This window comes from Mastigoproctus giganteus, chromosome 8, assembly GCF_048544385.1.
Source record: "Mastigoproctus giganteus isolate SK-2022 chromosome 8, ASM4854438v1, whole genome shotgun sequence".
In the NCBI taxonomy this organism is placed as follows: domain Eukaryota; kingdom Metazoa; phylum Arthropoda; class Arachnida; order Uropygi; family Thelyphonidae; genus Mastigoproctus; species Mastigoproctus giganteus.
Window position 1 is genome coordinate 64,218,835 of NC_143582.1, and position 15,365 is coordinate 64,234,199.

The 15,365-nt window shown below is 35.7% G+C and overlaps 1 protein-coding gene across 1 annotated transcript in view; it reads right to left on the bottom strand.

Moving 5' to 3' along the window:
* Positions 1 to 2,003: 2,003 nt before the first annotated feature.
* LOC150081577 (protein FAM13A-like) overlaps positions 2,004 to 15,365 on the bottom strand; it is a 183,577-nt gene continuing 170,215 nt past the window's right edge. Inside the window, exons 6-7 of the mRNA XM_090380249.1 lie at positions 8,810 to 8,990; positions 2,004 to 2,016 (exon numbers count right to left, since the gene is read on the bottom strand). Coding sequence (XP_090236375.1) covers positions 2,004 to 2,016; positions 8,810 to 8,990 — 194 coding nt within the window. The remainder of the gene's footprint in view (positions 2,017 to 8,809; positions 8,991 to 15,365) is intronic.

A 15,365-nucleotide genomic window follows, 5' to 3' on the forward strand; every position in this document is an offset into this window, starting at 1 on the left:
TCTATTCTACAACCATCTTTCCTCAATATGAATTTATGTAACCCCGGGGGCTCACATCTGGTGAGTATGGGCTTGGCACACCCAGGGTCCTGAGCCGGATATCATCATTCTTCTCTTTCTTGGTGATTCCTTTCTACCACTCACTCACTCACTCACTCTCTCTCTCTCTTAGGGTAACTAGGGGAATTTTTTTTTTTTTTTTTTTTGGCTGGTGCAGCATAAGCCTCAGGCTTCCTTGCACCATATAGCTAATAATAATAATAATAATAATAATAATAATGTCCTCCCCCCCATATGTGCATAATCTGAGTAAGAAGAATAATCCCTTCAGCATTCAACTTGCACAATCCATTCAAAGCCTTAAACACCTCAATCAGATCACCTCACTGGTGACTAGTCTCCAAATGTTGCAATTTGCAGAACTGAAGCCTTTCTTGGCAAGAGCACCCTTTTGGGTGCTCTTGCCTTTTGTTCCCTTCATCAATATCATTTCCCTTCTCTGTACCTAATCCAGCAGCTCTCCTTCCTTTCTGAAATCAGGCCTCCGGACAGGTATGCAAGTACTCAAGATGTGGCCTGACCACTGCCTTGTACAATGAAATAATCTCCTCCTTATCTCTGCTAGCAAAATTCCTGATCATTGGCAAAACCCCACATACTATCCTAGCAGCCTGTCTACACTGCTGAGAGAACTTCATATCTGACTGCATAATTACCCCTCCCCCAGATCTTTTTTTATTTTCCACTACCCTAAATGTAATAACCACACAGTCAGTATATTAAACTAGGATTATTGCTACCACGTGTAGTACTTTGCATATGTCAATGTTAAACTCTAATTGCTTAATTTTTCTAGATCTTGTTGCAGTAGCATGTAATCATTACTATCATTAACTACCCAGAAACCTTCACATCATCTGCAAACATAAGACATCATCTGCAAACAGCCTGGTATGCCTCCATCAATATCATTCATAAATTAAACAATGGATCCAGTGCCAAACCATGGGGAACTCCACTGATAACATTAGTCCACGAACAGCAGTGTCCACTAATAACAACTGTCTTCTCCCATCTGTCCCTTTATCCAGAGCAGCAACTTGCTTTTAATGCTACACTGCATCATAATATCCGATCAAATTGGTCAGACAAGATCACAACTTGACAAAATCCTTCTGTAACTGAAGTATAATTGTACTCCTGTTTGGATGGTCTTGCATTATTTCTTTCACCAGTAACTCCAATATTTTCTCTGGAACAGAAGTTAAACTAACAGGTCTGTAATTACTCATATCACCATTTGATCCCCCTTTGTGAAATGGGGGTATGCTCGCACATCTCCAGACTCTCATGAGTAAATGTTAGATGTAAAATGCTTATTCAGTTTGTCAACAATCTGAACAGGATCATCAACAGTTGAACTATTGATAACAAGTAGACCTATATGTCTATTTTTCTTTGCATCCTTTGCCAAAGATTTCTCACAATCTGCCTTAGCTTGCCTAACATCCGTAGTGACTGGATCTCAGACTAGTTAATGTCTAGCATAGACTTCTACATCATTTGATAATTTATATACATCTCATGCATTTTTTTTCTCTACAACAAGTCTCATTAGTTCATCGGACATCCATTTATGTCTAAGCCCTGAACAGGGCTGCCGCAAGCAGGTAGGCAATGTAATCGTCACTTATGGGTGGCAGTTCAGGAGGGTGCAAAAAAATTTTTGACACATACAAGTCAGACCTCTGTTTTAATGAATATCTTAATAGCCAAATTTACTATTTATCAATTTTTTTTTTATTTCCCCTTAGTAATTATATTTAATAAATATTGTACTAAAGTACATATACTAAAGTATATCATTATCAACTGATCCAGGTAATTGGCCAGAAAATCTGACAATGAAAAAATCCAACTATCTGATTCAAAATTATCCTACTCAAATTAAAAATAGAGAATATCCTTCCGATTTAAAGTCAAAGAAAATTTTTACGTGTTTATTATATGAGAATTCTGAAAAAACAGAGAAAAAGGTCAAAGATTACTTTATTCATTATCGAGAAATTTTATGGTTGGCAACTGTGTACTTTTGGGCCAGAGACTCTGGCTTTCCCATAATTTCTCCATGCTCTAGCTCAGGTTTCAAGTTCTCCGGCTGGCCCAACAAAGGGCCAAGCATCAATTATAAAAACAGTTAAATTTGCAGCCTACAATAAAACTTTTTCCCCATGAATACTACCAAACTACTTTTTTTGTGTGAACCATATGTGAATGAACTTCCTATTGGTCGGCGGGCATGTGTTTATTTCCACCTTCCACTTCATCTTTTACCTCAATGGTAACAACTTCAACTACAACTCACTAGCAACCTTAACTTACGATCTTTGATTAAAATATTGTGCCCCTAAACTCAGTGTTCAATAAGTACTACGGAGAAGCCCTATACTTACTAGTACGATAAGTTCAATTTGTATTTACATTTATAATATAAAAGTAATATATAATGTATTTTATTATTTTATTGGTTTTGCGTAAATTTTCTTATTGGTTTGTTTGTTAAACTGCAAATTCTTTAATCCTCTATAGATGTCAGATTCTGGAAGTGATAGTGATGAAAGGATAGAAATCACGGAATAAATCGAAATGCGGGAAGGCTCTATATGGAATCAGTTGTTGTTGTTTGATTTTAGGAGCATTAGCAACTAAGGCCATATTGCTCCGGGATATGCAGTGGTCATTCCCTGACCTTTCTGCATCCTCCATATTTGGAAGTGACGGGCTCGAACCCTGGTCTAAACAAGAAGTGTGTGCTACGCACTGCTGCTCCTTCCCACCTGGCTACGGAGGCACCCACGGAATCAGTATGGCATGCAGATCGAAACTGCATACAAGTCAAATTAGTGAAGGCGGAGCTGGGTTTTTTTTTTTTTTTTTTTTTGGTAGTTGTTGGCGCATCGGCTTCTGTGGCCATAATGCACCTCCCAAGGTTTTTGCAGTACTTTGATCCAAGCCCAAGGCGGGATTCGAACCTGCGACCTTTGGGTTGCCAGGCAGGCACTTTACCCATCTGGCTAGTCCGGTCAGCAGGCGGAGCTGTGTACTCATGTAAATTTTAATATGGAATGCCAGGAATTTATTGAATTCCTTAAACAAACTAAACATATCCCATTCTTAAAGACTGCACAGGATCAAAAAAAAGCATAATTTAAAAAAATAAATATAACTTTTTTTGTAACTTTGTTTTATGAAACTTCATGAAATAAAATTTTAAAAGTTTATTAAACTTATTTATCTGTCTGTATATAAAATATTACTTTCAAATTTCAAAAGTCAATCCCCCCCCCAAGTCTGTGAAAGAGTTAGCAATCCTACAAAATTCTGTATTTTGCTTTTGTTGCAAGATATTTGGCGATTGTAAAACCCAACTAAGTAATCAATTTGGATTCAGTAATTGGAGAAATTTATCTACTATTTTAGGTAAGCATGAAACAAGTGCAGTACATATTAAAAATCATAAAAAATGGTTTGATCTGGCACAGTCACTAAAGACAAACATTACAATCAACACTAGAGAACAGCAATTATATGATATAGAAAACAAGGTATTGGTATTCGTTGCCACTGTGTGGGAGGACATGCCAAGAATATCTACCCACCCCACCCCCACTAAACAAACATCATATTCAACAGATATAGGCTTCACAAGCAAATTACCTATAACAATGGCTACAAAATTCTGCCAAGCAACATAAAGTCTCTTTACATGTTTGGTAATGTGAATTTGTTATTTTATAGATAATCCTAAAAGGGAATCCACATTCTGTAGAGCTGCAAGACCAGCCACACCCACACTTCTCCATCAAACTGTAGTATACATCAATAATAGTATGTAATAATGAGTGACTGTTCTGACTAGTCCTCGTCTCTTTCCTGAGCAACTTACTGGAACCTTATACTTGAAGTTTCTCAAAACAGCCTTACCTGAATTGCAATAAAGTGTTCTCAACAACGACTCACTCAAAACTACAGGTACACCTTGTTTAATAACAGTTCCTTAAAACAAATATTCAGTTTGCAATATTTGTGCTTTTTTTTTTTTTTTTTTTTTTACAATTTTGTAAGTATCAATGAGCATCATTAGTAAAATGATGTCTGAGTTGGATGCAACCATTAGCATCAATATTTAGGTGGGACAGGAGTTTAAAAAAGAGTTTTAGAAACACTGCCTCAGATTATAAATTTCAAATATTAAAAGGCACTGGAGCAATCTACGAAATCATCTTTTGGTATTAATATTAGTGACACCATACAAGGAAGCAAAGCTTATACAGCACCAGCCACAACAACAACAAATACCTCATATGCTCATTCCTGCCAATAATTTGCCCAAATCTTCTTTAAATTTATTCAAACTACCCACAATATTATATGGAAGTTTAATTACATTATTCCAATGATCAATTACACTTTGACAATGCAAATTTCCATACCCTATTTCGCTTTTCCAGCTCTTCCACAACATTACCAACACAACATTCTACCATATGCAATTCTTATTATATTATATGTGACAGAGCTTTGCAACTTATGACCACAAGCAGACCAAAATATCTCTCCGACTCAGACCAGAGATATTTTCATTAAATGGTGGGTTAAATATGGCCCGGGGGGGGGGAGTCTAACAGTAGGACATCCCAAGTATACAGCATAAAGAAGACTTTCAGGTTAATAAAGCAATAAAATGCATCTACAGTGGCTAATCTTGTTAAACATTCTAGTCTCTACTTCACAGCTCAAAAAGGCAGTGATATAACAACAACATCGAATTTTCAACCCTTTTGTAATAATGTGCTAATAAGTACAATTCTTATTATTAAAAGAAAATACAATTCTTATTATTAAAAGAGAAATTTTTACCAAGAAATACAATTCTCTTTACTAAAAGACAACTTCTAGGCAAACAAAGCACAATACATAGTGACAGCCAGAATCAGTTGTTTTAAATACAGGTGACCCCCGCTTAACGCTGATAATTCGTTCCAGAAAAACAGAGCGCTAAGTGAATCCACGTTAAGCGAGCGCCGCATTCCTATAAGGTAACATATGTATTTGTGAGTTGCGGTTGGTGCCATAGGATATTTCTTAACAAATAATAAACAGTAGTGAAAAGATGCACAAACATCAGTCAAAATAATTAATATTCAAATATTTGTACATATAAAATATTCTGCATTACTGACGTATATAATTAAGTGGTAACTACTTGCACATCAAAACTAACTTAAAATTCCAATTAAATCAATCATGAATTTAATTGATCTAACTTGATTTTAATTGATTTAATTTAATTGATGAATTTAATCATGAAAAATGTGTCAATTTTGGGTTGTACTTTGGCTTCTCCCTGGATTTTAAATCTATTCAACCAGCCCTTACTAGTTTTAAATGGTTCCACATTTTTTTTTTTGGGTGAGTTTTCTTCAAATCATCATATAGGCTAATCTCTCTCTCTCTTTTTCTTTTTTTATAACATTTAACTTAACTGAATTCTGCACTGGATATTATCTTCAATAAAATTAGTTAAAAGTATCTCCATTTCAATCCTAATAGCCGGCCTAGCCCTAGTTTCTTGCAGTGGAACAACTGTCTTTCACGCTGCTAAAATTAATTCTTTATTTTTTATAATTGTTCTTACAGTTAAACTTGCCAGTCCTAAATTATGGCACACATCCGCTTGTCGTTGACCAGAATCGATTCGCTTCAAAATGTCTAATTTAATTTTCAAATTCCGTCTTTTTCTTACATTTATAGTCTTCGTACTGGGTCCAGACATTGTTGCTTTTTCATTCTTATCTGCCATTATTAACTCTTCGAAAATGTGACTGCACTGGTTGCATTAATTATGATCCGATGTTCAAGTAAACTGTTCATTACGCACGATGTCTAATACTGTACTAAGTGATGACTATACTTCGAATAAATGCATATAACGCAAGCAAAAAACTTGATCATTTTTTAAAATGTTGATCTTGGAACTACATAACAAGTCACTGTACTGCAATTAAATTAATGTGCGAGAAAATTTCACTGAGCATGGAAAACGTTTTAATGCTGTTTTGCTATTCATTTTCAAGCTATCGACTCCATCAAATGAAACGATTTCGTTAAATATGCCAAAAATGCAATCTGTAAAAGAGCGTTATAGTGATTTGTGACATTATAGTCTCAGATACAGGTTATAATATAAGAACAGCATTATAGCGAATCAGCGTAAAGCGAACCACGTTAAAACGAGGGCCTGCTGTACAGTAGAACCTCATAAATCCAGAATCCTCAGCACCCAGCACATGCTGGATTTTGAAAATTACAGTTTTTTGAAGGTTGTATACTTAGCCTAAGTATTTAGGGGTGATTTTCATTAGACAATATAATAGATCTGATTATTATATTGTCTAATGAAAAAAATGTCAACTGATTCACTGGATCAATCTGACAATCTGACGCAAGAAAATTTATCCTCTATTACAGATGAAGCCTTAGACGAAATGGCACCCTCTACATCTAAAGACATATTTGAAGGGGATCAACTAGAAATTTTTTTTTCCTTTTTTATGTTTATATACTAAAGTATGTTTATGTTTTTTATGTGAAAATTGCATTCTTAATTTCTCTATTTCTTATTTAGCTTCATTATTTTTGCATTAAATGTATTTAAAATAAAACTTTCTAAAAATCAAAATAAATGATGCACCTTCAATCCTCGAAAGTGGTTATTCTGAAAGCCTACTGTTTAACATGAAAGAGTATGATTAATAAGTATAATGCTGAACTAATATTGAATATCTTGCAAAATGAATTACTTCATATGTTGAAAACACAAGGTAACAATGACATACAGTCTAAGAAATAAATAAAATAGAAAGAAACTGGAAGTTTGGAAATTATTAATGGAATACAATACATAAATCCAGCATTTTTATTACGTTCGACTAACCTATTTTCCTCTCTGCCATTTGTGTGTCTTTGACTATCCTCAGAGAAATATTCAACAAGTACCAGACTTTTGAGGTTATACTGTACAATGATTTTACACACAAATGCACACGCACGCACAAGAATAGGCACATTTTGGCCTAAGTTGTCCTTGTGCCGATAAACATCTACACCACAACCAACCAACCAACCCACACACACACACACACACACTGAAATATAAAATTTTAATTTAAATGGAAAAAAAAAAAATTAATACAGAATAAAGAAAGAAAATACAAAAGGATAAAAAATTTTTAATGTCAGAATACTGAGCTGAAGTGTTCGCCAACCTGGAAGAAGTAATAAGAAGAAAGTGGAAGCATAAGAAATGAAGATGCTGAAAGAATGCAAAAAATATTAATGATTTTAACAATGTAATGATATACATAATCAATATGATAATGATTACATTCACGGTATAATATATAAAATACTAGTTATCACTATTGATGTTTAGACATATAATTTGTAGATTTTCTGCAAATTTCATGTTTTTTTTTTTTTTTTTTAATATTTAGTGGAAACATGTCTTGAACTGACATAATTTGTAGATTTTCTACAAATTTCATGTTTTTTTTTTTTTTTTTTTTTTTTTTTTTCATATTTAGTAGAAACATAACCTGAACTGATATAGTTGGTTGCATTTAGATTTTCTATGACCACTTTAAACACTCATCCCAGGCCTTACATTAATAATTCCCCCTTAATTAAAGTGACCATACATCCCAGATTATGTGGGAGAGTCCCGAATTTAAATCATTTGCCCTGCATTGCAAACTGTCCTGTAAAATATCCCAGATTGGACATGATATCCACCATAAGAAAGTGGCTTTTTGAAGAGGTATCATAAAAAATATGCTGATGATTCAAAAATAAAAGAATGGAATGACGAAAGAATGCCAACAGATATGAGGTGGGTCGAAATATTTAAATATTTTGACACAAGGAACATACCGTGCAGACATTTGAAAAGAATAATTGTATTTGCATATCTGCTTTATGTTTGCCGGGAACCAATGGTGCAACAGAAAGAGTTTTTTCAGTAATAAATAAGTTGTCAATGTCAGAAAAAACACAACTGACCGCAGAAATGCTGAAAGGAATACGACAAGTTAAGTGCAATTTTGCTAATTTTTATGAAGAATTTGCGAAGAAAGAAATAGCAAATAATGAATTATTAAGAAAAATTCACTCCACGGAAAATATATTTAATTATATTATTTAATTTCTATTGTTTTTATTGTTAAAATAAGTATGTATTATTATTATCATTATTTCACAGAATAATAATATAGGTATTTCTGTAAAATAAAACAAATATATGTGAAAAAAAAGAAACAAATATAGGTTATATATATATATATATATATATTTTTTTTTTTTTTTAAGAAGTGTGATATTTTATTTTATAAGTTTAGTTCAAAGAAGTAAATGCATTTAATTTATATTTTGCATGTGACAATGTTTTTTATAAATAAAAAATTAAAGAAATATGTGTATATTGTTTTTTTTGGGGAGGTGTAAATTTGATGTCCCGCATTGGAATACTATGGATCCAGTCACTTTACCCTTAATGCTAAAAAAAAAAAAAAAAAATCCTGTCTAAACATCAATGCTTGTAATGACTTTCTTTACAACGTTTTATGCAATAAAAAAAAATGCCAAAAAGACACGATAATACATATTTAATATATTAAAACTATACATTCTAATTAGCAAGTGAAGAAATGTTGTTTATCCAACTAGTACAAATTAAAACAGCCTTATTTACCTGAAAAGGTTAGGACCAAAAACAATTCCTAAAGCTGACGCTCCCATCCTGTTTTGTTCTTCATGCTCTGTGACATTTACTAAAAAACGGACAAGGTATTTAAGAACACTGAAATTGACTACTGGTAGCTTTTCCACTAGCATTTTAAGATGGTCAGCACAGCCTTTATCATTTGTGCTATCTATAAAAAAAAAAAAATTAAATAAACAATTAAAAAAATAAATTTTTTGTAGATGGTATTATATATAGCATTTTTTTTTTTGTGATCCTTTTTCTCAAAAAGATGAGAATACATCAAAAGTTAAAATGCATTATTTATTTATGCTTACTTTAATAAGCTTGTTACATGGCCATGACAGGTAAATCCTTATAATGTACCGTATACCAATTCCTGTTCCTGCATAATTCAAAATGCACTGAAAATATCATAATGCCTTAGAGCAGCAAGAAGCAAATCACAACCCACTGGCATATATAGCACACACCAAAGAATTTTTGTGAGTAATAAACATTTTTTTGCGTTCTCATTATATTTTTTTTTTACTTTCTTAAAATGAAGTGCACTTCTTTTCAAAAGGAAAGAACACGAATATATATAGGGTTCAGTTATGTATGCAAATACAAATAATAATAAAAAAAAAGCAATATTTATTCTTTTTATTATCTGTAGTGAGTGGCACACTTTAAATAAACTCTGTACATATTTTTTTATATTCTTTGGTTTGGAAATGAATCATTTTATTATATGCATTTGTGCACTATGAGAGGCAATCATTGAGTAATTACCCTCACCTAGAAACATTTCAGTTAGGAATTTGAAACTCAGTTGACAATTTCATCCTTTCATGTAGATACTTTCTAGAGCTATACAGTTTTCCCATTTTTGGATAAAGCTCTTGAACAGAACTTCTTACTTTGAGCAGTAAACCAGGCTTCCACTTCATTATATACTGTCTCATCAGTCTGAAACCTGTGGATCTGGAGTGGTTTCTTCATTTTAGGGAAGAGGAAGACATCTAAAACAGAAGTCAGGAGATTCACGTGTACTCTCGCACCCCTCTGCGTGCGAGAGTACGCGTGAACAGGTGAAGTTTTTACTGGCTCCAGAGAAGTTTTGCTTTTTTATTGACTTAAACTGGCATATTAATTTATTTTTTAAAGTTGCTTTATGTTCCTAGTAACAATACTTTAGTTTAATTTGAATTTAGATAGAGATTTTGTAGGTTATTACTTAGTATCGGTAAGGGTATCAAATCCACATGTTGAACAGGTTTTCCAGCTCCCGTGAATGCAAGTTTTTAATTATGCTTAGCCACTTTATTAACTTAATTGTTAGATTAAATTATTTCTATAAGTAGCTTATAGACTAGTCAAGCTCCGTGGTTTATTTTGAATTTAGATAGTGCAATTCGGAGAGTAAATAATACCTCGTGTCCGTAGATTAACCATTCGTAACTTGTGCCATCGTTATATGATTCAAAGTGCACACTGAACTAGATAGCGTAAGGTCTAACGGAAAACTAGATAGCGTAAGGTTTAATGGAAAACTAGATAGTGAGTATAGTAGTAGAAATTAATCCATAAAATTTATTAATCTTATTAAATTTCATTGTCAATTGAATTGTACTTTACCTAAATAAATATAGCGACATAGTTTTTACAAACATAACATCATAAATTAATACATATAAGTTGACAGGGGATAAGAAAGTCATATAACATATCTCGGAGATAACATTCGATACCGAAATACATATATATGCATCTAGCATCAAGAATCTGCAGATAAAGGAACCACTAGGTGGCAGTGATCACAGTGTGCTGAAGTGGGATTTACTCAAAGAGGTAATTACCAACAAGGGTAAAGGAGAGAGTTTTTGCTTTCGTAGAGGTGACTACAGTGGTCTGAGACAGTATTTAAATTCTATACGGTGGGACCAATTGATGATGTTAATCAACAGCAAATTCAAAATGAAAAGCATTCAAAAAATTAATCTTGGAAGCTACTAGGATGTTATTGTTGTTATTGTTATTTGGTTTTTAGGAGCATTAGCAACTAAGGCCATATTGCTCCGTGAATATGCAGTGGTCATTCCTGACCTTTCCGCATCCTCTGTATTTGGTGGTGACGGGCTCAAACCCCGGTCTAATCAAGAAGCGTGTGCTGCTCACTGCTGCTTCTTCCCACCTGGCTATGGAGGCGCTGGAAGCTACTAGGCTTTTCATACCAACAAAAAGAAATATTGTTCAAGATTTAGGCTTAAATGGATGTCAGACGAACTAATTAGACGTGTGACAGAGAAGAAAAATGCATGGTATACATATAAATTAACATTTGACACAGAAGCCTATGATAGATATAAGCTGGTCAATAACCAAGTTACAAAATAGGTTAGGCAGGCGAAGGCAGATTACGAGAAATCTTTGACAAAGGATGCAAACAAAAACAGCAAAGAGTCATTTACTGATGTAAACTCTAGAAGGAAGGGGATGAATCAGATCGGTCCACTGGATATTGATGGTTCAACTGTTGATGATCCTGCTCAGGTAGCTAACAAACAAAATGAATATTTTGCATCTACATTCACACATCAGGAGTTATTTGGGGAGGGGAATGGCAGAGGTGTATTCAAACTCTGGCAGTAAGCTAGATAATCTTGCAATACCTGAGGGTAAAGTGGAGGAGAAATTGTGGAAGATAAAAATAAGAAAGGCACCTGGGGTGGATAAAATCTATCCGGTTATATTAAAGGAGGCGGCAAAGGAAGTAAGCAAACCCTTAGCCATAATTATGAGAGCTTCCCTAGACTCAGGGGAGGTACCCATGGACTGGAGATGTGCAAATGTGACCCCAATCCACAAAGGAGGATCAAAAGGGAGACAGGTAATTACAGACATGTTAGTTTAACTTGTGTTCCAGGGAAATTAATGGAGGCACTGGTTAGCATTAGCATTAGTAGAGGCATATGATGCAAGAAAGCAAGCTTATTCAGCATCAGCCAAAAAAAAAAAAAAAAAAACCACTCCCATTTCACCCCTCCGTTCGTTCAAAATACCTGTCCAGTTGAGCTTTAAATTTGTTTAGGCTATCAACTTCAACAACAAGTGATGGAAGTCGGTTCCACCAACCAACCACCCACCCGCCGGCCAAAGGCAAATTTCCGCACATCTATCCGACATCCGTCCTTCCTCAATTTGAATTTATGCCCTCTGAGGTGATTATTCTGAGCAAGATGAAGAATCCCATTGGCATTCAGCATGCTCAAACCATTCAAAGCCTTATACACCTCTATCAGATCACCTCGCCGTTGCCTAGTCTCCAGACTCTGTAATTTGCAAAACTTAAGCCTTTCTTCGTAAGAGCAACCCTTTGTTCCATTCACTAATCTTGTTGCCCTTCTCTGTACCCGTTCCAGCAGCTCTACATCCTTCTTGAAATGAGGCCTCCAGATCTGTATACAGTACTCAAGATGTGGCCTAACCATTGCCTTATACAAGGGAATAATCACCTCCTTATCCCTGCTAGAAAAATTCCTATATATCATTGACAAGACACCATGAGCTACTCTTGCAGCTCGTCTGCACTGCTCAGAGAACTTCATATCTGCCTGCACAATTACCCCCAGGTCCTTTTCATTCTCCACCACTGTCAGTGTAGTACCGCAGAGTTGATACGTTGCTCTGGGGTTACTGTTTCCCATATGTAGTACTTTACATTTGTCAATATTAAACTTCATTTGCCACCTCTCAGCCCATCTGTTCAACCTTTCCAGATCCTGTTGCAGCAGCATAGCGTCAGTAGTGTCCTTAACAACCCTGCCAACCTTTGTATCATCTGCAAACTTGGACATTAAACTTGATATCCCATCATCAATATCATTCATAAACACCGAAAACAACAACGGACCCAACACTGAACCCTGAGGAACTCCACTAATAACATTAGTCCACGTTGAGCAGTGTCCATTGATTACCACTCTCTGTCTTCTGCCACTCAACCACCCCTTTATCCATAGCAGCAATTTGCCTCCAATGCCACACTGTTCCAATTTGTGCAGCAGTCTTCCATGTGCAACAGTATCAAAAGCCTTTCTAAGATCCAAATATATAATATCAAAGTTATTCCCTGCATCCAGTTCTTTTGTGACTACATCATAGTATCCAATAAAATTGGTCAGGCAAGACCTGCCCTTAACAAAACCGTGCTGCGTCTGAGCTATAACTGAATTCTTGTCTAGATGATCCTGCAGTGCTTCTTTAACCAGTGCCTCCATTAATTTACCTGGAACAGAAGTTAAACTAACAGGTCTATAATTACTTGTGTCAGCCTTTGATCCTCCTTTGTGAATTGGGGTTACATTTGCACATCTCCAGTCTATGGGTACCTCCCCTGAGTCCAAAGAAGCTCTCATAATTATGGCTAGGGGTTTGCTTACTTCCTTTGCTGCCTCCTTTAATATAACTGGATAGATCCCATCCACCCCAGGTGCCTTTTTTATGTTTATCCTCAACAATCTCTCCTCCACTTTCCTCTCAGTTATTACAAAATCATCCAGCTCACTGCCAATGTTTACTTCACCTACGACATTCCCCTTCCTGAATAACTCCTCTTGTGTGAATGTAGATGCAAAATACTTGTTTAGATTGTTAGCCACCTGAGCAGAATCCTTAACTGTTGAACCATCAACATCCAGTGGACCAATCTGATTCATCCCTTTCCTTCTTGAGTTTAAATAGGTAAAGAACTCTTTTCTGTTTTTCTTTGCATCCTTTGCCAAGGATTTCTCATAATCTGCCTTTGCCTGCCTAATCTCCTTTTGTGACTTGGTTACAGACCAACTTATATCTATCATAGGCTTCCATGTCACCCATTAATTTGTATGTATCCCATGCATTTTTCTTCTCTGCCACATGTCTCATTAGTTCATCTTACAACCATTTAGGCCTAAACCTTGAACAATATTTCTTAGTTGGTATGTAAAGCCTGATAGACTCCAAGATTAGTTCCTTGAATGCTTCCCATTTTGAGTTTGCTGTTGGTAACATCATCAGTTGGTCCCACTGTATAGAATTTAAATACTGTCTCAGACCATCATAGTCGCCTTTACGAAAACAAAAACCCTTCCCTTTACCTCTGATGGTAGTTACCTCCTTGAGTAAATCCCACTTCAACACACTGTGATCACTGCCACCTAGTGGTTCATTTATCTGCAGATTCTTAATGCATGAAGAATCACTACTGATAATCAGATCAAGAGTATTGCTCCCTCTTGTTGCTTCACGAACATGCTGATGTAGAAAACAATCATCCAATAAATTCACAAAAGCCTTGCTAGTGTGCGAGTGACCAAACCACAAATTCCAGTCAATATCTGGGAAATTAAAATCCCCCATTATAAGACTCTCTGATTTACTGGCCCACTCTATTTCCCTGTACAATATCTTATTATACTCATCAGAGTCATTAGGCCTATAGCACACTCCTACTCTCAATTTTGATTTCCCTATGCTTATGTCACACCAAACTGACTCGACACTGCCCTGTCCATCGATGTCGACTGGCTTCACTTCCTTGGACTTTATGTGTTTCTTAATTAATAGCATAACCCCTCCTCCCCTCCTGTCCTGTCTATCCTTTCTATACACATTGTATTCCCCAAATTCCAGTTCCGCATTACTTATATCTGTGTGATACCACGTCTCTGATATCCCAACAATATCTGCCTTTGATGTTTTGAGCAATACCTCAAATTCATCAAATTTATTTACCAAACTCCTAGCATTGGTGTACACGCAGGTATACATGCACCTGTTTCTATTCTTAGCTACCCTAACACAACCCATGTGTTTACTTGTACCGCAATGACTCCCAGCAGTCTCTGAAATATCCTGCATCTTGTTTTTCAGGCTTCTGCTCATTTCAATAGAAGCAGTGCAAGAATCACTTCCACCTCTGCCAGTGGCTACTGTTAATCTATTAGTCCTTGTATCCCCCCCAACTAGCAGTTTTCCGACCCACCTAACACTGCCTCGACAGCATCAGCAAAAATTCTTGCACCCTTTCTATTTAAGTGTATCCCATCCCTGTAGAAGCAATCTCTCCTGTTAACAAGTACAGTCCAGGCTGAAAAAAATTCTACCCCTTGAGCCTTGCACAATCCCTCCAGGGCCGAATTGATCGACAAGGCTCTGATCATATACTCCCTCCTATCGTGTCTGGGCAGAATTGCAGACACTTTCAAATTCAACCCTAATTCACGGCTTTTTTTCAACAGTCACCTGTACTTGCTAAGTAATTCCGCCGGTCTCCTACTCTTAATATCATTAGTTCCAACGTGTACAACTATATCACCTTTTGTGCCCTTAAAAGATGATATCCGCTCTACAACGTCATCAACCTTTGCCCCTGGCAGACATACCCTGGTCCTATTCCACCTATCCTTTTTACAAAGCATGTTCCCCGTTTCCCTGACAATAGAGTCACCAACAACTACTAGTTCCTGTGGGACCAGCGCATTCTGCCTAGGGGGCTGCCTCTGTGTTGCCTGATGACCAA